Source organism: Diabrotica virgifera, chromosome 5, assembly GCF_917563875.1.
Source record: "Diabrotica virgifera virgifera chromosome 5, PGI_DIABVI_V3a".
NCBI lineage: Eukaryota > Metazoa > Arthropoda > Insecta > Coleoptera > Chrysomelidae > Diabrotica > Diabrotica virgifera.
Genome location: NC_065447.1, coordinates 66736326 through 66763142, shown reverse-complemented (window position 1 = coordinate 66763142; position 26817 = coordinate 66736326). Strand labels below are relative to the sequence as shown.

Below are 26817 nucleotides of genomic sequence, written 5' to 3'. Positions count from 1 at the left end.
ACATAAAGAAAACAAAATTCATGGTTATATCAAAGAAAAATATTAGAAACATCAATTTACACGTAAATAATAAGACGATAGAACGAGTTCAGAATTACACCTATTTAGGGACAAACATTAATGAAACAAATGTTGATACCAAAGAAATCAAAGTTAGAATAAAGAAGGCTAGAAGCGCATTCAATAATATGAAACAAATATTATGTAGTAGAGACCTCAGCCTAAATCTTAGAAAACGAGTACTAAAGTGTTATGTATTTTCTGTTCTTTTGTATGGTGTGGAGACATGGACTTTTAACAAACAATGTCTGAATAGATTAAAATCATTTGAAATGTGGACATATCGAAGAATGCTGAGAATCTCCTGGACAGACAGAAGGAAGAAGTACTAAGAAATATAGAGAACAGGAGGGAGATACTGGATTCTATCAAAATAAGAAAACTACAATATAACACTTGGGGACAGATTGATATGAACTCCTAAAATTAATAATGCAGGGAAAGATTCAAGGAAGGCGCAGCATAGATAGAAGAAAAATGTCCTGGTAGAAGAAACCTCAGAGAATGGTTTGGATGCAGCTCCACTAAACTCTTTCGGGCTGTACTGTTAAAAGTTAGAAGAGCAATGATGATTGTCAACCTTCGTCGCTGAGTTGGCATTTAAGAAGAAGAAGAATACTAAACACAATTTTATGGATTATAAGAAATTTCTATATGGTCCACATAATGTTCAGAAAAAAGTCACACCATTTTGAGCGTCGGGTTTGGGGGGGGGGGGGGGGAGAGGCTGGAAAAATCGGTAAATTCGTAGTTTTTTACGTTTTTCGTCAATATTTCTAAAACTATGTGGTTTTGCATGAACAACCTTCTATACAAAAATGTTCTACATTAAATTTGAAATAAAAAAAATGCCCTATGCATAATCCTTCTAAAATGAACGGTTCCAAAGTTACGGAGGTAGTATAGTATAATTGGTCCAAAAAAAGGCCTAACCGAAACGTCCAAAGTAAAAGTTTTCCTCCAACACCAAAGTGTTGGAGGAAAAAAGTTACACCATTTTGAGCGTCGTCCAGTTGGGGGGGAGGAGGGAGAGAAGTCGGAAAATGTTTTTTTAAGTTTTTCGTCAACATTTCTACAACTATGCTTTAGCGTAAACAATGTTCTATACAAAAATGTTCTACATAAAATTTAAAACAAAAAAGGTCTTATACATAATTGTTACAAAATCAACGGTTTAAGAGTTACGGAGGGTGAAAAGTGGAGGTATTCGACACTTTTTATATTTGTCGGGCAAAATATTATTACTGATGAAAGAAATTTTCTTTAACAGGATTGTGTTTTGTAAATAAAATTTGCTATTTCAGTGGCCGATGGCATGTTAGTGATAAGCCCTTGAAGAAACGTCAACCTCACCACTCAAAATCATCATCAATTGCCCAAAAAATATAAAAAGTATCGAAAACCTCCACTTTTCACCCTCCGTAACTCTGTAACCGTTGATTTTATAACAATTATGTATAGGACCTTTTTTGTTTTAAATTTTATATAGAACATTTTTGTATAGAACATTGTTTACGCTAAAGTATAGTTTTAGAAATATTGACAAAAAACGTAAAAAAACTACTAATTTTCCGACTTCTCCCCCATCTCCCCACGTGTCCCCTCCAAACCGGACTTTTTAACTTTTTACTGAACAACATGTGGACCATACAGAACAATTCGGTGTTGGAGGAAAACTTTTACTTTGGATATTTGGGTTAGGCTTTTTTTGGACCAATTATTACTATAGTACCTCCGTAACTTTGGAACCGTTCATTTTAGAAGGATTATGCATAGGGCCTTTTTTATTTCAAATTTAATGTAGAACATTTTTGTATAGAAGGTTGTTCATGCTAAACTGCATAGTTTTAGAAATATTGACGAAAAATGTAAAAAACTACGAATTTACCGATTTCTCCCCCCTCTCCCCCAAACCCGACGCTCAAAATGGTGTGACTTTTTTCTGAACATTATGTGGACCATATAGAACAATTAGTCCGTTTTTTAACGGTAAAATATTTCAAAACCTCTCAATTTTAAAGAACTGCTTGGATTGACATGAAATTTGGCACATAGCTAACAAGTCAAAGAAAAAAAGTGATATTGTGCCGATATGTGCTTTTGCCCTGGGGGTGGTCTTCACCCCCTCTTGGGGGTGAAAAAATATTCGTCCAAAGTAAGTCAGGAAATGGATAAACTGGCTAATTTTAAGTAACTTTTTTTCTATAGAATTTTTTCACTAAGTCAATACTTTTCGAGTTATTTGGCAGTAAATATGTTCATTTTTTCAACAAAATAACCACGCTTTTAGACGATTTCTCGCAAATAACTCAAATAGTAAGTACTTTGTCGAAAAAACATTCTTAGCAAAAATATAGCTTGTAATAAATTTTAAAAAATGGTGTATATATCACTTCTCTAGACCTAGTATAAGCAGAGTTATAGCTACTGAAAAATAGGTTCATATTCGTTAAATTCCAAATGGAATATTTTAACGTTAAATAACCAAAAATGAAGCAAATTTCGGGGAAAACTCATTAAAACTTATTTAAAGTGTTTAAAAAAAGCTTCATTTTTGTTTTATAAAAAAAATTTCTAGCATCAAAATTAAACAAGTTACGCTCAAAATAAAGTTAGTCCCTTTTGGTTTTGGTAAAAAAATCGAGAAAATCACCCCCTAATTAGTATCTTAAATGAACTTAATCGTTACGCCTTTACAAGTTTCTTGACTTGTGTATATATTGTTTATATGATCTGTAAGTTTCATCGGTTCAAAGTCTTTATTATTGAAAGGGCTGTAGTTAAAAGGGGTTGAACGAGTCACTGATCACGAATGTATGCAAATTTAGAAACACCAAATCTTAATCAATTTTTATCTAACAGAAAAACAAAAAATACATGATATTCAGAAAAGCAAATCTGACTTTTTTTGTTTTTCGAGATTTTTAGTATCTCTAACAATTTTTAAGTTATTTTGAAAAAAAGCATATTTTTCAAAACTTAAATTTTTAAAAATTTTGCTTTGAAACCAAATTTTTTCAAAAATAAGCACTTTGAATCGATGAAACTTACAGATCATATAAACACAACATAAGTAAAATAATTTGTGGAGCGGTAACAATTAATTTAATTTAAGTTGCTAATTAGGGGGTGGTCTTCCCGATTTTTTTTGCAAAAACAAAAGGGGCCAACTTTATTTTGAGCGTAACTTGCTTAAATTTGATGCTAGAAACATTTTGTAAAAACAAAAATAAATCTTTTTTTAAACACTTTAAAAAAGTTATAATAGGTTTTCCCCAAAAAGTGCTTATTTTTTTGGATATTTCACGTCGAAATATTCTATTTGAAATTTGGTGGATATAAATTTATTTTTCATTGGCTATAACTCTGGTTCTACGATATCCAGAGACCTAACGCGTACACCATTTTTTTTAGTTTTTTATAGGTTATATTTTTGTTAAGAACGTTTTTTTCGACAAAATACTTACTTTTTGAGATATTTGCGAAAAACCGTCTAAAAATGTGGTTATTTTGTTGAAAAATGAACATATTCACTTGCAAATAACTCGAAAACTGTTGACTTGGCGAAAAAGCTCTATAGGACAAAAGTTACTTAAAATTAGTCAGTTTACCCATTTCCGGACTTAGTTTGGACATATATTTTTTCACCCCCAAGAGGGGGTGAAAGTCACCCCCAGGGCAAAAGCACACATCGGCACAATATCACTTTTTTCTTTGACATGTAAGCTATACGTATGCCAAATTTCATGTCAATCCAAGCGGTTCTTTAAAATTTAGAGCAAAAACCGTGAAAGAATGGACTAAATTTGTTGTAAGAGGATAACTTTCACTTTGGATGTCTGGGTTATGCCATCTTTTGGATAAATTTTATCATACTATTTACCACGGGTTTAATTTATAGAGTTACGTTACTTTCTTTGTATCTGAATTATTTATTCACATTATTTAAAGATTGATGTAAAAAACTCACTGCAGCGAACTCATAAAAAATAAATAATAAAGTGAATATTCGATCACCTCGTAAATTTTAATCGTTACAAAATAATTTTTAAAGAACTTTTCTCATCTCTACCTGTGATTTATTTATGTATATAATTGCACGTGTCTCGATTCGTATTGGAAATTTAAACTGATACAAACAATTGCGGCTAATCGAAGAATATTTTATAGGAAATACTAGTTAGTTGCCACTGATCTTAAATGGAGAGTTCTTCAGGGATATCATTTGACAAGCACGTTCTACGATGGTACTTCGTTTGCTGTTGTTTTCTAATTTTGAAGATGTCGTTTATGTCGATTTTCACGGCAGTAAAAAGAGTTATACACAAGGTAAGTGCCGATTTAAGTTTTTGGACTATCATCAATATATTTATCTTTATCTCCGTACCTTATCTCCTAAAACAAATTTGGTTTCTATAGATCTCTTGTTCAATATTTTAGATCGCAATTAAACAATTAAACACAATATCTTCTTTTTGCATAGACATGATCCTGTCTGTTTTTTCAAAGTGCCTCTAGTAAGTTTTGTAGTTCCATCGTTTTAGTGGTCTTCCCACTGATCGTCTTCCCATTGGGGAACCGTCTCTCGCCGTCCTTACTACTCTCTTTGTTGTCATTCGGCTTATGTGGTGATTCCATTATACTCTTCTCTTTCTTCTTCTTATTAGGGTGCATGTCCGTTCCGAACCTTGGCGATCAGTCTGGCTATGATGATTTTGTTGATTGCTATACGGAATAGTTGTGTTGACGTCTTTATATGTCCCAAGTAGGTACTGCAGCTTACGGCCCGTCACGATGTTGACCAAATCTGCGGTTGTGTTCATCCTCCGTATTACTTCTTCATTGGTGACTGTCTGTCCATGGTATCTTCAGGATCCTTCTGTACAACCATAGCGCAAAGCTTGAAGTTTCGATAGAAATTCCGCCTTCAATGTCTACGATTATACTCCGTATAGAAGCACTAGGTACATGTAACATTTAAGGAGCCTTATTTTTATTTCAAGGGTGAGATCATTACTCTTGAACACAGAGCTCATAGTCAAGAATGCACTTTTTGCCATTTCGATGCGACATCTACTCTCTTGTTTATTGTCCTACGACTCACTGATTATAGTTCCCAAGTAGTTGTATTGTAAGACACGTTCAATTATCATTTGGTTCAGATACATATTTGCTTCAGTTATATTTTCCTTGCTGCTGATCATTAGCTTGGTTTTGCTGGGGTTTATATCTAATCCATATGTTCTACTTGTTTCCGTTATTTTGTTCATTAAATTTTGCAGCCCTTCTATGGTATTGGAAAACACGATTGTATCATCTGCATACTGCAAGTTACTGAGCTTGACTCCATTTATTGAAATGCCTTCATTAATATCTTTTAGAGCCTCTTCAAAAGTGTGCTCTGAGTACAGATTGAATATCAGCGGTGAAATTATGCACTACTGTCTCACTCCGTCTGTTTCTTACCCTTCTTACTCTTCTGTCAGTTATTAATGTTCTCCACCTTGCATCTTCTTCGTATATCTGTACTTATAGCTATGTCCCATAGTCTCTTAACATCGATTTTTCGGAGGGTTTTCATCTCCGCTGTTTCGAGCAATCTTTTTGTCCTCTCTGTGTCAGGTCGTGTTTCTGCCGCGTATGTCGTTATTGGTCCGTTGACTGTTTTGTAAATTATGCTTTTCATTTCTTTTCCGATATTTTTATTTCTCCATATTGTGTCATTCAGGTAACCTGCGGCTCTGTTTGCTCTATTCACTTGATCTTTCACTTCTGTTTTGAGCTTTCCGTAGCAAGGTAGTGTGATGCCTAGATATTTAAATTCCATCACTTGTTCTATTTTCTGATCCTCCAGCACCAATCCACATCTTATCGCATTTGCTATGACAACCATGCATTTTGTCTTTCTTGGGAAAATTAGCATGTTAAATTTTCTGGCGGTTACATTTAATAGTCGCAACATAGGGAGTCCCGTGGGAAATTCTAACTCCCCGTGATTTGATGGTGGTATTATAGGTTTTTTGGGTCGCTGAATCCAATGGAAGTAGTTTGGAAGCCCAAATATGGTGCGTTTAATTGTTATTAACAAATTATGGTAAAATTAGGTATTTTTCAGGAATTATTAGAATCCCTGTAAATAAATTAATAGTGTTAAGGTCTTCTCTGGTGTATATTTGGTCGCTGATTCGAATGCGGCTAGTCGCCATTACTCAAAATATGTTCTTATTTTGTTAATAACAAAATAATTGTTTATTCGCCGAAAAGCTCGAAATAATGCGCTATCTACAGCAAGTTTGCAGTCCTTTTCATAGTATTTTTATACGCTTAATCGATTGCCAGTAGTCGTGATAGCTTAAACCACATTCAGACTTTGTTGTTAATAAATTATTGCAAAAATAATGGTTTATAGTACGTTTGCTCACGGTTTTTGCTTTAAATTAAAAAAAAACCACTTGGATTGACTTGGAATTTGACATACACGTAGCTAACATGTCAAACAAAACAAGTGACATTGTGCCGATGTGTGCTTTTATCCTGGGGATGAGTTTGACCCCTTTTCGGGGTGAAAAAAGAAACCTTTAAAATAAGTCCGGAAGTGGATAAACTGATTAATTATAAGCAACTTTTGTTCTATACAGTTTTTTCACTAAGTCAATACTTTTCGAGTTATTTGGCAGCGAATATGTTCATTTTTTCAACAAAATAACCACGCTTTTAGACGATTTTTCGCAAATACCTCAAAAAGTAAGTATTTTTCAAAAAAAAGTTTTCTTAGCAAAAATATTGACTATTAAAAAGTGAAAAAAAAAAATGGTGTGTCTGTCAGGTCCGTAGAGCCAGTAGAAGCGGAGTTGTAGCTTATGAACCACAGGTTTATATTCGTCAAATTCCAAAACGAATATTTCAAGATAAAATAACCAAAAAATGAAGCACTTTTTGAGGAAAACTCATTACAACTTTTTTAAAGCTTTTAAAAAAACTTTATTCTTATTTTTTTTTTAAAGTATCTAGTATTAAAAATAAGCAAGTTACTCTCAAAATAAATATGGTTCCTTTTTTTTGGTAAAAAAAACGGGAAAATCACCCCCAATTAGCATCTTAAATGAAATTAATCGTTACCGCTTCACAAGTTGCTTTACTTATGTTGTATTTATATGATCTGTAAGTTTCATCAGTTCAAAAGTGCTTATAAACCCACCAAAAACGTGTTTTTTTTTTGGAAAATGGACATATTCACTCGCAAATAACTCGAAAAGTATTGACTTAGTGAAAAAACTGTATAGAACTAAAGTTGCTTAGAATTAATCAGTTATCCACTTCCGGACTTTTAAAGGTTTCTCTGTTCACCCCCGAAAAGGCGTGAAACTCATCCCTAGGGTAAAAGCACACATCGGTACAATATCACTTGTTTTGTTTGACATGTTAGCTACGTGTATGCCAAATTGTATGCCAATCCAAGTGTTTTTTTTTTAAACTTTAGAGCAAAAACCGTGAGTAAACGTACTATAAACCGTTATTTTTGCAATAATTTAGATATTAATAACAAAGTCGGAACGTGGTTTAAGCTATCACGACTAGTGAAAATCGATTTAGTGTATAAAACTACTGTGAAAAAGGCTACAAACTTGCTATAGCGCATTATTTCGAGTTTTTCGGCGAATAAACAATTATTTTGTTATTAACAAAATAAGACATATTTTGAGTAATCGCGACTAGTCGCATTCAATTCAGCGACCAAATATAGACCAGAGAAGATCTTAACACTATCAATTTCTTTACAGGGCTTCTAATAATAAATGAAAAATACCTAATTTTACCATAATTTGTTAATAACAATTAAACTCACCCTATTTGGGTTTCCAGACCACTTCCATTGGATTCAGCGACCCAAAAACCTATAACACCACCATTAAATCACGGCAAGCTAGAATTTCCCACGGGACCCCCTATGTTGCGACTAGACTAAAAGGACTCAGGGAATCCCCCTGTCTTATCCCATTGTCAGCTTCAATTGGGTCAGTTAGTTCATCTGTTACTTTTACTTTTATTTTGTTGTTCATGGTAGATGTTTTCTATCGTTTTAATTATTTCTAGAGGTACCTCTCTTGAGTATAACAAATGGATAACGTCCTATAATTTGACCCTGTCAAATGCCTTTTTAAGGTCCATAAAACATATATATGCTGGTTTGTTGTATTCTTTGCTGAATTCTTGTGAACTTGCCTCATTATAAATATAGCGTCGGTGCATTTCTCGATTCTTCTATAAATTGAATGGGTCCGCCGAATAACGTTGTAAGCGCATTGTTCATTTTTGAGAAGTCGAAGAAAAAGTTTTAAAACTGTCATAATGGTGAATTTGTACATTTTAAGGGTGAGTAAATAGTGAGTTTAAGTTTGCCATTGTTATAATTTTAGAATTTCTTTTTCGATTTCTTAAGAACGGGTGATGTGGCGCTTACAACGTTATTTGGCGGACCCATTAAATTTTTGGGTTTACTATTACCAACTTCATTTTTTGGCCATACATTGTCATTTATTCGTTCTAATTGGCCATACTACATAAGTATTTTCTTTTCTATTGTTTATATTATCTACATTACCCTCTACTTTCGTGATTCTTTTAATTTAATCATTTTTTCTAAAAAGCCTGATTCTCATTAGACGTGCAAGGAACCGAACCGGCAACGGCAAAGCACGGGCAAGGTTTTCGGAGCCAATTCACACTGCGAAAGGCTTGCCGCGGGTTGGTTGCTTTGTGTAGTGAACAATGTTGAAAGTGGACGTTAATAAAAATTGCTCTAATATTAGACGAAGAAACAGAAAATGGAAACAAATATTGCAGAAATAGAAAAAGACGTTGTTGGGTGCTTAAAATGCTAAAGAAACGCACAAAAGAAGGATAATTTGCAACTTTACACTCCGAACTTTTAGACGATCAGGCAAATTATTTTAAATACAGTCAAACCCGCTTATTAGAATACCTCTTAAAGGAATATCCCGGTTTAAGGAATAAAAATTTGAGGTCCGGAAGCGTTTCTACTAGCGACCAATGATCGGTTATTAGAATATCCCGTTTAAAGGAATACTTTTGATTGGCACGAACGCTATTCCAATAAGCGGATTCGACTGTATAACCGAATGACAGTGAATGAATTTAACAACAAATGGCTGCATATTGAACCACAATATTCAACCTAGTTCTTGAGTCAGAAAAACCAATGAAACACCAAGACAGTACAAATTACTGCATATGCAGACGATGTAGTTCTACACTTTAACACGACTAACTGAAGCGTTCAAAAACATTGATCCTGAAGCACGAAAAAAAGAGCTTTAAATAAACGAAGCAAAAATGAATGACATAACCGTCAAAAGAACACCTGACAATGAAAATTATATCACAATAGACAACTATACTCTTGAACGTGTGGATGCCTTCACATATCTGGGCACAGAAATCAGAAGAATTCCGTAAGGATCGAAATTAATGCACGTATTTCCAGAGGGGAATCGTACATACTATGTATTAAAAGATTGATGACATCGAAATTATTAGAAATATTAGACAAAAGAATCAAAATGACTATCTACAGAACATTGATTAGACCCGTATGGTTGTGAAACCTGAGCAATGACGAAAAGGGATGAAGCCCAACTCAGTTCATTCGAGAGAAAAATACTGAGAAAAGTATATGGTCCGGTGCAAGCAGAAGACGGCACATGGAAAATCAGTAGAAACAACGAGGTTAATGAATTGAATGAAGGTTACGATATTGTACAATTTGTGAAAAGTCAAAGACTGTCATGGCTGGGACATGTGCAGAGAAAAGACAATGAATAAACAACAAAGAAAATATTACAATGGAAGCCGATAGGAAGGCGAAAAAAAAGAAAGGGCCAGAACGAGAGTGATGGATGACGTGGAAGACGACATGAAAACCATGAATATAAGACAATGGAGAAAAAGTACACAAGGGAAATTCGAATGGAAGGACATAGCCAGACAGCCAAAGACCCATCCAGAGTTATGATGCCAAAAGAAGAAGAAAAATTGGCGCATATTGAGGAACCTTTTCAAAAACAAAATACTTCTTTTCTCTATCGTCTTTATAAAACTGATTTTAAACAACCAATATTGCAGATTGCTTGCCGGTAAGGTATTCACACTGTCGTGACCTTCACGGCACATGCTAGGCAAAGATTGTTTCAAAAAGAACGTCGCATGCAAAGCCCGTCGGTTGCCGATGCCTGGCACGCATAGTGTGAATTACATCCCCTGAAGTGCATAAGATTTTATGTCTTCTTGGTCTAGCCTAGAATTGGCGCTTCATCTGCAGTGCTTCATTTCTAGGAATATCAATCTGTCTGTAACTGTCTTTCGAACTTTTCATATTTCTGACCCATATGTACACACGCTTTCTTTCTGGCTAGCTCTTTCCGTCAGATGCTAATGTTACTTCACCCAAGTATTTGAAGGATGAGCAATTAGTCGAGGAAATGAAACTGAAAAAATGGCAAAACCTCGCAATTTTTTCGTCCAGTATCGATTTGTACAAAAATTTGGGATTAGGCTCATTTCACCCTCTAGTTTATTTTCTATATTGAGCCGTTGTACGTTTTTGGTTTTTTAAGGGTGAAAACTACCCCTAATTGTAAAAAATTATAAGATACCATTTCAAACTTTAATATTGTCAACATTTGGTTCTTATTAGTTACATAATGATTGTTTTATGCTTTAAGATATAATATCATAATATTTCAACCCTTACAACACCCTTTGTTGGAGCTATATATGGATACCTCAGAAGTCAAACGGTTTAAGTTACATTCTCCCTAAAAATGACTTATGAGATATAACACTTTTTTTTCTCTGATTCTGGCCTTGGTTTAGAACTAGAACCTTTAGCCACGTAATTGTATAACTTATCACTAACTCAGGTGTAATGTGTAGTGTGTGTGTTGAGTAAGTGTCTTGTTACTTTGCAAAGTCGACGTCATTGTCTTTGCAAAGAGACGCTAATTGTATCCGAACGTCTGCGGTCCCTCCGGTGAGTACGATACAGGGTGTTTCATTGGGAAACGGAAATACTTTAATAATTGTAAATAGAGGTCACCGAGGCGGTTCTAGGTATACTACATTTTTTGCCCTACCGACTTTTATAACCGACTTACAGGGTGTTTTATCGATTTTGCCAATTTCTTTCCTAAGCCATAACTTTAGAACCACCCTGTATATTTTTTTGATATTTGGTACATCCAAAACCCAAACGACCGACATACTAATCACAAGAAAAATCCAGGTCCGGATTAACAAAAAATTATAAAGTAATTGTGACCTTAAAACAACACCCTGTATATTAAAATTCTCAAAATCTGTTTGCATATTTGAAAAGAGCACAAACAACTAAGTCTAACCGTTTGCTTCAATTTTTCGGCCAGACAATTTTATGACTTTAATTTTGAAATTATATTGAATTTTTTAAGAACTTTGACATTAAAAAGCAGGTATTATTAACTTTTAATTATAAATTATTAAAGCTATTGAATAAATACTTATTTTAAAATTAATTAATACTTATTTACCACATTGGAACAACCCAATTATTAATCACAAGAAAAATCCAGGTCCGGATTAACAAAAAAACATAAAGTAATTGTGACCTTGATAGAACACCCTGTATATTGACATTTTTAAAATTTGTTTGCACATTTGAAAACACCACAAAAATCTGAGTTTATCGGTTTGCTTTAATTTTTTGTGGAGGAAATTTAATTACTTTAATTTTGAAATTAAATATATTGATACTTTTAAGAACACTGAAATTAAAAAGCAGATTTTTAAAGCACTTTTAACAATAAATTATTAAAGTTATTAAATAAATACCCATTTTAAAAATAATCAATATTTATTTACGACGCTCGAACGATCCACTTACAAATCACAACAAAAATGCAGGTCCGGATTAACAAAACAATATCAGGTAATTGTAACCTTGAAACAACACCCTGTATATTGAAATTTTCAAAATCCGTTTGCACATATGTATGAAAAGAGCACAAAAAACTAAGTTTAATCGTTTGCTTAAATTTTTTGGCCAGATAATTTAATGAATTTAATTTTGAAATTATGTCGAAATTTTTAAGAACACTGGGAACTCATAATAAAAATTTCGATATAATTTCAAAGGTAATGTCATTAAATTGTCTGCACAAAAAATTAAAGCAGGACATTCAGCTTAGTTTTTCGTGCTCTCTTCAGGTGTGCAAACGTATTTTAAAATTTCAATATACAGGGTGTTTTTTCAAGGTCACAATTACTTTGTATTTTGTTGTTAATACGGACCTGGATTTTCTTGTGATTAGTAAGTGAGTCCTTCTAACGCAGTAAATAATAACTGATTATTTTTAAAATTAGTATTTATTTATTAACTTGAATGATTTATTATTAAAAGTGCTTTAAAAACCTGCTTATTAGTTTCAGGGTTCTTAAAAATTTGAATATATTTAATTACAAAATTAAAGCTAATAAATTTTTGCACAAAAATCAAAGTGAACCGATAAACTCGGATTTTGTGGTCTTTTCAAGCAAACAAATTTTAAAAATGTCAATATACAGGGTGTTGTCTCAAGGTCACAATTACTCTGTTTTTTTGTTAATCCGGACCTGGATTTTTCTTGTGATTAATAATTGGGTATTTCCAATGTGGTAAAAGGGTCTTGATTCATTTTAAAATGAGTATTTATTCAATAACTTTAATAATTTATAATTAAAATTTAATAATACCTGCTTTTTAATGTTGAGTTCTTAAAAAATTCAATATAATTTCAAAATTAAAGTCAAAAAATTGTCTGGCCGAAAATCGAAGCACAACATTAGACTTAGTTTTTGTGCTCTTTTCAAATATGCAAACAGATTTTCAAAATTTCAATATACAGGGTGTTGTTTTAAGGTCACAATTACTTTATAATTTTTTGTTAATCCGGACCTGGATTTTTCTTGTGAATAGTATGTCGGTCGTTTGAGTTTTGAATGAAACATATGTGTACCAAATATTAAAAAATATATAGGGTGGTTCTAAAGTTATGGCTTAGGAAAGAAATGAGCAAAATCGATAAAACACCCTGTAACTCGGATATAAAAGTCGGTAGGGCAAAAAATTTAGTATACCTAGAACGGCTTCGGTGACCTCTATTCACCATTAAAGTATTTCCGTTTCCCAATGAAACACCCTGATTATTATATTATAATAATATTATAATTTCCTTGTTTGTATTTATGAATATGTTACCCATATTATGATAAAAAGACAGTTTATTTGTTTTTAATAACTACTTATATTTCTGGAACTATTGTCAGAAACATCTTAGTATCTCATTTTAAACACTTATTTAGTTACACCGCGCACCGATTGGATTCTGAGGCATCGATATATAAAATTGACTTATCCTAAAAGAATAATTTCGGCTTGCATCGATTTACATAAAAATTTGAGATTAGTATCATCTCACCCTGGACTTCATATTCTATATATAATGCTCAAGGGCGTTGATTATTTTTAGGGGTGTAAACTACCCCTTATTTTCAAAAATTAGGTATATACAAACATTGTAAACTTAAATATGGGTAAAATTTGGTTTGGACTGGTTAAATAACGATTGTTTTATGCTAAAGGATATAACATCATATTTCAACTTCAACCCTTAAAAACCACCCTTAATAACATTGCAATTTTTATAAGTAGATAAATTAATAGATCTATACAGAAAAAAAGTAGAATTAAAGAATAACAAAAACATTTATTTACACAAAAATTCGAATTTACAAATATGTACCAATACAAATACAAATAGTTTTTTAGTATCTTCCAGTATACGAACTAGTTCTGTAGTATACACATTGAAAATGCTCTATAAGCGGATATTATTCGAATTTTTCGAAAAGTAAATTTATTTTATAAACATAGCTGCTTTATTTTTGGCGATAAAAAGTTTTTTCAAAAATGACTTTGTAGGATTTTTGAAGAGCTATATAATTTACATAGTCTTATAATAAGACTATGTAAATTAAATTCCGTAAGATCCCTTAGTTTTTATTTGGGGTGGGTTTAAAGGGCTCGAAAAGAGGGTATTTGCTTGTAAATGGAGGTTTTAAACAGCTATATCTCGCTAAGTATTCACTGTAATGAAAATATGTTCACAAGTAAATTTTAGTTGTTAAAAAATCTACAATTTAGTAGTTTATCATTTTTTTCGTATCTCCAGTATTTTCGGAGATATTTTGAAGAAAATGGTGAAAAATACGAAATTGCAAAAAAGCAATTTTTGATTTAAACTCCAATTTTTCTAATATTAGGTCTTTTAAATGGGTCAAACTTCTTGGGTGGATTGATAATACAAATATAAAAGGAATTACAGAAAGGTGAAGACTAATTTTTTATTAGGAAGGTAGTTAGGGGTTCTTTTTACTGATTTTTTCGTAAAGAAAAGCAGGTACCGACCTTTTCTTGGTCATAAGTCACTCAATTATTATGCTAGAAACTTTTTATTATTATTTTTTGAAAGGCCTAATTGTATCCTTGAAAAAAAGATTATTTAAGGTTTCCTCGAAAAATGCAATGTTTTCCCGTTATTTGGCTTTGAATATTTTAAATTGTGCATTTGACGAAAAAAGCTAACCTTTAACATGCCGTATCTCTTAACTGGGTTGTATTGGTCGTAAAAATATTATAGAAAAAGAATTTGGTTTGTGTTACTAAAAGACACAATTATCCAAAGACACTTGAAAATTCTACATAGTTTTTGGTATCTTGGTCAGCATTTCTAATCCATTGGCCAACACTGATAATTCACATTGATTGAATTTTTCTTTTAAGGGGGTATTAGTACGCTATGGTCAAAATAGGTGGCCAATTTTTAAACTAACGTTTAACAATTCTTTGAATAGATGGCGGCACGTACATATATTTTATTATTAAATTTAGTTCTCTGAACGACACCGCATTGATGCCATGTATTGCAACTTAGGCTCGGCACATCTCGATCTTAATCGTACTTTGTATTTACAGACGACAGTTGTTAATCCTTTCTTTACCTGCCTAGGGTAAATTCTCATTAATAGATACTAAACGTTCATTCATTTGGATATAGTTTATTATTTAATATTGTATTATACGCTGTGAGCTCGTACGTAGAAGGGATATTTACAAATTCGCGAGCGCCAGTAGTAACAAGTCTGTAAACGATTACTGGAAATTTGACATAAATGTCAAAGTGATTAATTCAAAATTAAAATTAAAAACATTAATTATAAAAAGTGTTAGTTTGTCAAAGCTGTGTTATATATTTTTACCTTAAATATACAATACGTTTTAAATACTGAATTTAAGTTTTTTTGATGTTCCGTAATATCTAATTATAAATTAATATATTAATCTTACCGCCATCTACACGATAATTGTGAAAGTATCCGAAATAAGAAATTCATATTTTATCAATAGAACGTCAAAATGATTAGCAAAATCTTAAAAAAATCGATTATAATTTAATTACTTTTTTGCGTTGTAAATATTAAGCGATAACAATTAAATAATAAATTTAAAAATTACCAGTGAAAGTTGATTAGTAATCCGCCAGGAGCGACACCAGCGAAGCTCACAGCGTATACGGCAATTCGTAATTTTTTACCTGCTCAAAAGGATTTATTTCAAACTAAAGAAATTTGCAATTATTTGAAATACAAGTAAGTGCCTATCTAAATGACCAAAAAAGAATTATGCTAATTCTCAGAATGAAGATCGAGTATAAAATTAGTATTTTTAATAAATGTAAAATACGTAAGTCAATTGAAAAACAGAGTCACTACAATAACTTTTTTCATATTGAATGTTTTTTCAACAGGGAAAGTTTTTTCCTCGGAAAATTTCACATTTTCATTTCATTTCTCATTTCAACATGCGAGGTAGAATAATAATTAGCCTAATGAACCACTTACTTAAAACATTTTTAAAAGTAATATACTGCAGAATACCTATATAAAAAATGCGAAGAACAAGTATCACGGACAAAGATTTGATTCCGCAATGCCTTGCCCTTAGGCACCCGAGAGGCTCTATTGACTGTCTAAGTGCTATATATTTGTTTTATCGACTACAAAAAGGCATTTGATAGAGTACAACATGATAAGCTGCACATACTCATAAATTATCTTGGAGGAAACTGGATTAGATGATAGATCTAAACAACATTAGATATGCCGACGACGCAGTAAATTTTGCAGATAGCCTAGATGATTTGCAAAGAATAATGTCTCGCATATAAGACATAAGTAGTGAACATGGAATTTCAATACGAAAAAAAAAGAAAGTAATGGTAGTCATTAAGAGCGAAATATATTACACACACGGCTTTTGGTTAACCAACAACCAATTGACAGAGTGGACAGCTACACATACCTTGGTACCTACATAAACAGTCAATGAGACCACTCTAGTGAAATAAAACAACGCATAGGAAAAGCGAGATCAGCGTTCATAATGATGAAGTCTCGTTTCAGAAGTCACATTTACCACTTGTTAACAAAATTTCTATTATTAGATCCTATGTATTTTCTAGATTATTATACTGAGTAGAAGCCTGGACTCTTTCCGAAACTTCTTTAAGAAAACTCAAGGCATTCAAGATGTGGTATTACAGTCGCATTTTAAGAATTTCGTGGATGGGTCGTGTGACTAATGTTGAGGTCTTACGTAGAATGGGCAAGGAATGCGAGATTATTAACACACATTATTATCAAAGAGCGCAAAGTAGAATATCTTGGCCATGTTATGAGGAATGAATAGAGATTGCCGCTACTCATTCTTCAGGGCAAGGTATTGGGAAGAGAGGACCAGGGAGAAGAAGAATATATCTGAGAAACTGGTTCAATACCTACATCGACAAACAGACTATTCCGAATAGCAGCATGCAAAATTAGGATAGCCATGCTGATCGCCAACATTCGGAACGAATAAGCACCGTGAGAAGAAGAATATCTCATTTTAAATTCTTCTTCTTCTTCTTCATGTGCCTCGTCCGTTGCGGACATTGGCACGTTAGTCCAAACCATTGGCGTAAGTTTTGAAGCCATGAGTGTCTTCTTCTTCTGGGTCCACGTTTGCTCTCTATTTTACTCTGTATTGTCAGTGGCAGTATACGATATTTATCATGTCTCATAATATGATCGAGGTATTCAGGTTTCCGTTTCTATTGTGAAACAGATTTCTCATTTTTGTTTTCTCCTCAGCGCAATACCTCTACGTTGGTAGTGTGAGTCGTCCAGGACATTTTGAGGATAAGTCGGTACACCCACATTTCGAATACCTCTAGCCTTTTCGATAATGTTTCCGTTATTGTCCAGGTCTCTGCTCCATACAACAAGACTGGAAATACATAGCATTTTAGCAGCCGTATTTTTAGTGAGACAGATATGTCGCAATGATTGAATATATTTCTCATGTTAAATGTAGCTCTGGCCTTTTCAATTCTACATCGTATTTCGGTTGTTTGATCCCATTTCTAGTTGACGACTGTTCCAAGGTATACATATACTTCTACGTGTTGAATTGGTTTTTTATTTTCAATTGTCTGGCAGGTTTTTGAGTTTTGCTCACCAGTGTCCATTTTTGTTTTATTTATGTTGATGGTTAAAATCTCTTTTTTCACTCGCTCTTTGTAGGTACCCGGGTATGACAGGCCTGTCGATACTGCTAGCAACCACAACTGTATCGTCTGCATATCGGTTTATCTAATTATTACTCCAGTAAATTTCAATATTTTTTTTCACTTACGGAAATATTTGACATAAATTAATCAATGATTATACAATATTGTTTTGTCTACAATTTTTTTATTAGGATAATGCCTCAACAAATACTAATGGCCATTGGCATGTGTAATGTGTGTAAAAATGTCGACGTCATCGTCTTTACAAAGAGACGCTAATTGTATCCGAACAATGCATTATTTGCGGCCCTATAAAAATTAAATTTGCCAGAAAGTGAATAAAACTGAAATTGTTTTTAGATCCGCCCCACATAACATACTAGAGCTTACTTATGTTATTTATGTATTATGTCAAAACTAGTATAATCCCCCAGTAAACACTTTGAGTCATTTTGAACCTCGTTTAACTTTCAACCATTCGTATAACGTCACGGTTTCAAGCATAAAAATGTATATTTGTATTGTTAAGACACTGTGACGTTATACAATCATGATTGAAAGTGAAAGTCAAACAAGGTCCAAAATGCGTACTGGGAGGGGGTGGGGCCACTTTTCTAAACAAAACCGCGTGATTCATCGTATTTCCGTGGTTACAAAACTCGTTTTCAATTGTTTGTAGATTTTCTTAAAATCCGGCAAACGCGCATCTGTCTCCATTTAATACATCACTGCTGCCATCTACTAAATGACACGTGAACTCATCTTCTCATCTATTAAGTGACAGCGGAACTAATTTATCACTAGAAAAATGCCAACTTATTGCTGTAATTTTAACAAAATCCCCAGATTGCAGCTTTTAACTAAAATTTTTACTTTTAGGTACAGTTAATTTAAAAATTATGGCAGTATGGACAATGAAATTTTGTTTCAAATAAAGCTTTTTGCATAGTTAATCGTTTCTGGTAGTTATTTTCCACCCAAGTTCAAAAATTATTATGCAAAACGAATTTTTATAGCAAGTTACTAAGTAAGTTATGACATGGACTCCTTTATGTACAGTTATAAAAAATATACTGCTTTCTTTGGAAATTTTAACTAGATACTATTAAAATAGAAAGTCTACAGTTCACGTACATACCCCTAAGTTGAAGATTGGTTTTGAAATAGTGACGGTAACTGTACCTAAAAACTATATAAATTTTAACATTGTGTCATACCACCTTAAGGCGTATGGAAAGATCAGATTTGAAAAGTAAAAGGTGATCAGTTTAGATGATCAAAAAATGATAAGCAGTAAAATAAAATCATAATATAAAAAAATACAACTTAAGTCTCGAACAGCAAGTCGGACAGACATTATATTGAAAACCATTAGACGGAAATAAGAGTGTAGGCCCAATATTTCGGGCCAATGCTTTTTAAATACATTCATTTTTTTTTCGAATACCGTGAAAACTAATAAATATTTTTGAAAAATTTAAACGCAGAATAAAATATTACATTATTACCGAGGGCCAAAAGTCCCTGAAATCTGCTACAATGTTTATTTTATTAAGTTACAGGGGTGAAAAATAAATAATGTAATCTTTGATTATGCGTTTAAGTTTCTCAAAAATCTTTATTATCTTTTTCAAGATTCGAAAAAAATTAATACATTAAAAAGCATTGGCCAAAATTTTGTTATTATTAGAACATAATATAACCATATTCCTCAAATACACACACACATTAAAAAATCTATTCATGAGATAATTGAAAGTACTTGGAGTATTTGATAATCATTTTTAATCAGCTCTGATTTGTCCATTGTTGAACATAGACCTCCTCCAGATATTTTCATCTTCTGTTCTTCGCCTTTTTTATCCAATTGGTCACAATTCTTGTAAAATCATCAGTCCATCGCACTGGGATCTTCCCCGGCTTCGCTTGTCTGCCCGTGATCTCTATTTAAGACATTTGTTTGTCCACCTGTCGTCTTTCATTCTCGCAACATTTGCGCCAACAACCTCCATTTTTGCCTTGTAATACGTTCGGTAATAAAAAATGAAAAGAAATAAAGCTCAGGGAGAAGACAATATCGTTATAGAAGCCGTAAAGATTGGAGGAGACATACTTCTAAACAATATAAAGGAATTGTTCAACTTATGTCTGCACCAAAATGAAACACCTACAAGATGGCACAGTGCACTTACCATCTTATCACATAAAAAGGGCGATCCAACAGACATCGAGAATTACCGGCCCATAAGCCTATTAGACCACCTCTACAAGTTATTCACAAGAATAATAACAAATAGACTAGAAACAAAACTGGATTTTTACCAACCTAGAGAACAGACGGGTTTTACGAAAAAATTTGGCATTAACGACCACCTACACTGCATAAAAGAAATTATAGAAAAATCTATTGAATACAACCGACCATTGGCCCTGGTTTTCGTAGACTATAGCAAAGCATTTGATACGATAGAAATTAACAGCATAATGAGAGCATTGGAGGAAAGTCGTATAGATTATCGGTACTCCAAAATGATAGCGAACGTATACAATAATGCAACCATGAACGTCCGACTACACAGAGATACCAAATCTATAAAAATCAAAAAAGGAATTAGATAGGGAGACACGTTATCTCCCAAACTCTTTACGGCAATACTTGGACAAGTTTTCAAACAATTGGAGTGGGACGCCAAAGGAATAAATGTCGACGGTGAAAGGCTCTCCCACCTACGATTCGCAGACGACATAGTTCTTATAACAGACAACTTAAAAGAGATTATAACTATGCTTACTGAGTTAGATGCCGCCTGTAAAAAAGTTGGTTTAAACATAAATTTTGGAAAGACACAACACATGCCAAATCTGGTACCAAGCGAAAATCCAAAAGTCGACGATAACGAAATAGCATTGGTCCATAAATATAAATACTTAGGGCATGCAATCCAAATTGCCAGGGACAATTAAACTGGCGAATTACACAGAAGGATCACCTTAGCATGGGCCGCATATGGAGCTCTATCAGACATCTTCAAGAGCAACTTGCCAAATTATTTGAAAAGGAAGACGTTCAACCAATGTGTGCTTCCAGTCATGACTTACGGCGCCGAAACATTATCGTTAACCCAGGCCACAGCAACGAAACTTAGAGTGGCCCAAAGAAGAATGGAACGGTCACTACTTGGACTGGCTCTCAGAGACATGGTCAGAAACGAAGAAATCAGAAGAAGGACAGGCGTCACAGATGTCATAGAGCGAGTAGTAGGGCTGAAGTGGAATTGGGCGGGTCATGTAGGCAGAATGAAGGACGGGAGGTGGACCCAAAAAATTACAGTGTGGAGACCAAGAGAAGACAGAAGAAGTAGAGGTAGACCACCTACACGATGGACAGACGACGTCAAAAGGATTGCTGGGAATTGGTTGCAGAAAGCCCAAGATTGGCAAAACTGGAAGAAATTAGGGGAGGCCTATGTTCAACTTTGGATGCAGAAGGCTGGATGATGATGATGATGATGATGATGATGATGATGATGATGCTGATGATGATACGTTCGGTAATATCTTCCAGGTCGGTTCGGCTACAAACTTCCTCGTTCTTAGACTATTTCTTAACCTTATTTCAAGCATTTATCTCTCCATTTTACGTTGTCTCCTTCTCAATTTTTCCGCTGATGTTTTTGTGAGAGTTAAGGATTCTGCTCCGTATGTGAGAACTGATAGAAAGCACTAGTTGAAAATTTTCCTTTTTGAATGGAATTGAACATTTGTTTCAAACATGTCTTAATTTTCCGAATGCAGCCCAACCTAACCTCGTTCTACTGAGCAGTTTACAAGGTGAATGATACAAGAAAAAAAAACTACCAAATACTAGGCTAAACAAGTATGAACATAAAATATAAACATAAATACCTTTTAAAAATATCTATTGCAACACCAAGTTTAGACAGTGATATCTGTGGGTTGGGCATATCATTGTCAATGTTAAACCAAACGTGTTAATTACTTGTTTTGCTTTAATTTATTTTGAAGTTATTAAGCATCAAATTTATTAACTAACTAATTTTTATACTTACTTACTTAGTCCTAAGCCTTACCTTTAGGTGTAAGGCTGGTGGAGGGTGGAGTTGAGTTTGGGATTGTAGTATCCATGCTTTCCGATCTTGCGTTAGGTTTCTTGCACTTTGCAATGTCAATCCCTTCTTCTCGACTTATTTCCTGATTTCATCTACCCACATAACTCTTAGTCTTCCTCTTTTGTTTTTCCCCTGCACTCTCGTTTCGAACACTCGTTTTGTTAGCCTTTCGTTCGACATTCTACACACGTGCCCGAACCATCTAAGTTGTCCCTCCACTATTTTTTCATTGATTGGTTCTAGTTTTAGGTTTTGTCTAATTGTTTCGTTTTGTATTATTATAGGCGTATTTCGTAATTTCGTATTATTATATTATAATTTTTATAGGCGTTTGCAAATCCCGAAGATTCAAAACAAATGAAAGTAGATCCACAAGTAAATGAAAATGTGGAGAGGGTAAGAAGGTAAATATAACTTTTTTAATTGGTGTTTTATTATTTCGTTAATATAGAGTTGCCATCTAATTGTCGTCATGTACAAATCAACTCGCTTTGTAACCCACGTGATGGGCAGAGTAATACTGTGCCGAAGGGCAATAATTCTTTATAAATATTATCCATCCTATGGAATTTTAAGAAAATATGAGATAACATAATTCAGTGGCGTAGCGTGAGTGTCGGCCGTCCGGGGCGGGAGACAATTTGGCCGCCCTCTTATTTAGGTATTTTAATTTATTGTATAGGTACTATACATTACATACATTACTTATAGAGAACTTTTGGGCGAAAACAGTCATTATTATTTTGCATTATACAGGTTGGATTTTAAATAAAAAAGTTTTAAGTTTTACAATTACGTTTATTAATACAAAAATTATTTATCTTTAACCAATTAGATACCTACATTGATATAACTTAGGTACCTATCACTTAAGATTAGGTACACCTTGACGATCGACAAAATTACCTAAATAAAATCAATTTTTAATTAGAACTAGAAAGATACTATAATGTTATATTTTTATCTTTATTGAAAAGTAATATGAGTATTTGTTAGAATTAAAAACAAAACTTCAGTCTGCAATTAAAAATGTATACGTCTACTTTTTTTAAGATTAAAGTCTTTCCTGCTTAATAGACAAAATAGCCAAATTAGTTAGTCTTAGAATACTCATTCTCGATTTTAAATAATTTTTAATCAAATTCAATTTTGAAAAACTCCTTTCACAAACATTGCTTATAGCAACTGTGAAAAGCATTCGGAATATTATTAAAATATTGGCCAGAGTATCTTGGATTTAACAATAAATTTAAATAATTCAAGTGAGTCTGCATTAATCAATTTCATTGCCTGTAGCAGCAACGAAAGTCCGCAGTCGAAGTTTTTGTAGCTTGAAAACCTGCTCGTCAATTTCGTCAGATGCGTAGTTAAGTATGTATACATTTCTACATTCAGTGTTGTCTGGATCTAATAATATAGCCGACGTTAGATAAATAAACTTATCCGTTAAATTCTGTAGCTGTTGAAAACGCTCACGAATTTCTACAATAACTCTATCTAACGAAGAAAACAGCTTTCGTGTCAACTCATTTTCACAAGACAAGTTAGCACCTCTAGTTCCGTCATCAAAAATATGCTTTCTTGTTATGCGCCTCCGAGGTTTTATGAAAATTCCAAGTTCTTCACACATATTTTTGCATAACCTACAGCGCCATTTGCCCATTCCTCTCTTTTCTGTCAATATCATCTGCAAAGCATTTACTTTCTGAGCGCACAATCTTATGTCAAGTCCCCTTGTTTGTAAATATTTTTGTGCATCATTCATTTCATGTAGCACCGGTTGCCATAGGTCCAAAAAACAACGAAAGGAAAATGATTGCATCGAAACTATTAAAGCACCTGCATCTTGCCTAGTGTTTAAGCTTTCATCTGCCTCTGTTAGTTTTTCCAAAGTGACGAGAATGTCTTTGTAATGATGCCATGTCACATTTACGGCATCGCCTCTTGCACTCCACCGCGTGTCTTGAATCCTTGTGCCTGTAGCTGCTATCAGAACTTCCCAACGATGTGTCGATGAGGAAAAAAAAGAATAGCAACGTTCTAAAGTTCCGAAAAAAAAAATGTGCTGATTGTTAGTCGTAAACGGGGAATTTCAACAAAAAATATATTTTTAATATTTATTGTTAAATTTTGCCGCCCCCTAAATAGTGCCACCCGGGGCGGACCGCCCCTGCCGCCCACACTACGCTACGCCACTGACATAATTATAAACAATTTAAAGGTTCTCGCCCTGGTATTTCTTTGGTGGCTCAGTTTGCAATTTACCTGTTCTTAACACTGATGATGATTTAGTTAAAAGTTAAAAATCGAAAATGTTCTGTGATGTAGCCCTTAAAGGGGTTTTAATAAAAACAAGCTGAAAATGCGAGCATTATCATAACGAAAACTTTATTTATTTACGTATTTTAGTTCATAATATGGAAAATTGCTATTATGAAAAGTAGTTTAGAATTAATAATTATGTTTTAATGTGCAATTATATCATTCTAATTTAAATGTTATGAACTATAAAGGTAGTTTACTCGTGATCGAAATTAATATTTTTTATATACCTCGTATAAAATTAATAAAATTTTATATATGATGGTTGCATCATAAATCTTAGAACGTGAAGAGCTTTTTATGAAGAATAACTTTTCTTCGTCAAATTAAAAATAAAAGAGTTATAAATGAAAATGTTGTTGGTATCCATAATTTGAGAAAAATCTTCAAATATTTTTTCCATTAGAAGGATGTAATTGCACATATCAGACCATAATTTTTTATACCAAACAATATTATTTCATATACTGTCGGTTCGCTAAACTCAGACACAACTGGCTAGTGATTTTAGTCAATAATTTTGCCAATTGGGTAAAAAATATGATTACTAATTAGTTAATAATTACTAAATAATTAGTAATTTTCCCAATTTTGGCAAAATTCGCAAAAACAAAAAAATTACCTACTAAAATCACTAGCCAGTTGTGTCGAGTTTAGTGAACCGACTATATTTTAATTTCATAGCAAATGGAACAGTCCATTTATCATAAAGGGGAGGCCGTATACTCGTATAAACCTTTTTAAAGCTTTTAATAAATTATTGCTTTTAAAATATACTCAAATTGTATTTTTGAACATCTCATTTATTTTATATAATAATTAAATTCACTATCAAATGTCATTGATGTTTTATTAATACTTAATTTAAAATTTAGTTTGACATTCACGAAGTGTCAATCTCAAATGTAAATAACCTATGCTTTACTTAACAAATCGAGATTAAAAAACTAGCCTACTTAATAGCAACGATTTCAGCTGGACGTGCAGTGTGTCAGCAGAAAATAAAACGATTGTGACGTCACATTTTAGACTTTGAGGTCGATTATCTCGAAGACGGTTAGAAATATCGAAATGCCGTTTTCAGATTTGGATTCAGAAGAAAAAACTACATAAGAATCCATCGATAAATCTGATCTCAGTATTGCAGGAGCGGCAACGCAATAACACACACACTTTTGCGAATTTATAAACGAAATGTTTTCGTTGAAAATTTATACCTTTTACAAAGGATTTTTCATTAAATTTTCTTTAAGAACGTTCATGATATTGTTTAATTATTTTTAGGGCACATTTAAATGACCTGGAAAACATCCCACTCTTTTTCGTCGCTGGATTAATATACACTTTTGCCAATCCTGGAGCAGCAGGAGCCAAGGCGATATTTGTAATATATGTAGTCACGAGATATTTACATACTTTCGTATACACAGTTGTTCCTCTTCCTCAACCAGCTAGAGCTCTATCGTGGAGTACCGGATATATTATTAATATATACATGGCGATGTACAGCTTGATACATTTTCTAAAATCAAGTTCAGTTTGATCTTTTTAATCTTGATTAACTTTACTAGTCCAATAAGAGTATCGTGATTGTTACAGAAAAAATAACTTATATAAATATATTACGCTAATTTAATTTAAATTTTATAGATAAATATTTGTTGTGAAATATTGACTGTATTTTAATTTGTTATAAATGTTTTTAAATATAATAATTAAGGATTAACTAAATAAACGAAAATACTTGTTTCTAAATAATGTGTTTTTAAAGCCATTTCTTATAGAACGACTGATGCAATTCTGAGTTTCTGATGATTCCTCAAATTGCATTTTTACAACTTTTCTGGAAGTAGTTGTTAAAAATTGTTACAATTGGTGCTAGAAGTAGGATGAAATCGTGTTTAAAGGTGAGAAAACAACTTATTGAAGAGGATATTCATAAACTGTAAGTATCGCTAAAAGATTGGCTTTATAAAATATAGATATTGTAACGTTTATTTTAATTTATTTATAGTCTTCTAATAGTAGGGGAGGGAAGTATGCTAAATTTGCAGTTACTCGAGCGTTATGGGGACCTATTGGGTGATGAAGATTGGGTGCTAAAAGCAAAAAAAGTTAAGTTAAGTTTTGCATAAAGTGGGGGACTTTCCATTTTTTAAATTAGTTTTCCATTTCCAACAATCGTTTTTTCCAATTATAGCGCCATCTATCCATAATTCGAAAAAAGTCTACTAAAAATGTTACTTATTTTTACGCAAAGAATCCAAATCTGCAATAAAAATGGGGGCTCCTATTTAAGATTTTAAATTAACCCCCCACCCCACCTCCGTGGGGAGTCGCGTTTGATGCCATTCGATAGATTTTTCAAAAATATTGAATACGTGTATTTTTCAGTTTTTCGATCTGATGTTCATTTCGCAAAATATTGCGGGGTTCGTATTTATAATTTTAAATTTAACCCCCACACCTCTCCGTGGGAAGTCATGTTAGGTATCATTCGATAGATTTTTGAAAAATATTGAGTACGTATTTTTTAGTTTATCGATCTGTCATTTATTTCGCGAAATATTCGCTTTTTTCTTGTGAAATTTTGGGACTTACCC

The 26817-nt window shown here is 33.0% G+C and overlaps 1 protein-coding gene across 1 annotated transcript; it reads left to right on the top strand.

The window, feature by feature from the left end:
• Nucleotides 1–4171: 4171 nt before the first annotated feature.
• On the top strand, nucleotides 4172–25972 carry LOC114340704 (microsomal glutathione S-transferase 1). Its single transcript, XM_028291474.2, has 3 exons — nucleotides 4172–4389; nucleotides 22220–22296; nucleotides 25499–25972. The coding sequence occupies exons 1-3, from the start codon at nucleotides 4261–4263 to the stop codon at nucleotides 25755–25757; spliced, it is 465 nt and encodes a 154-aa protein (XP_028147275.1). The 5' UTR covers nucleotides 4172–4260; the 3' UTR covers nucleotides 25758–25972.
• Nucleotides 25973–26817: the final 845 nt, after the last annotated feature.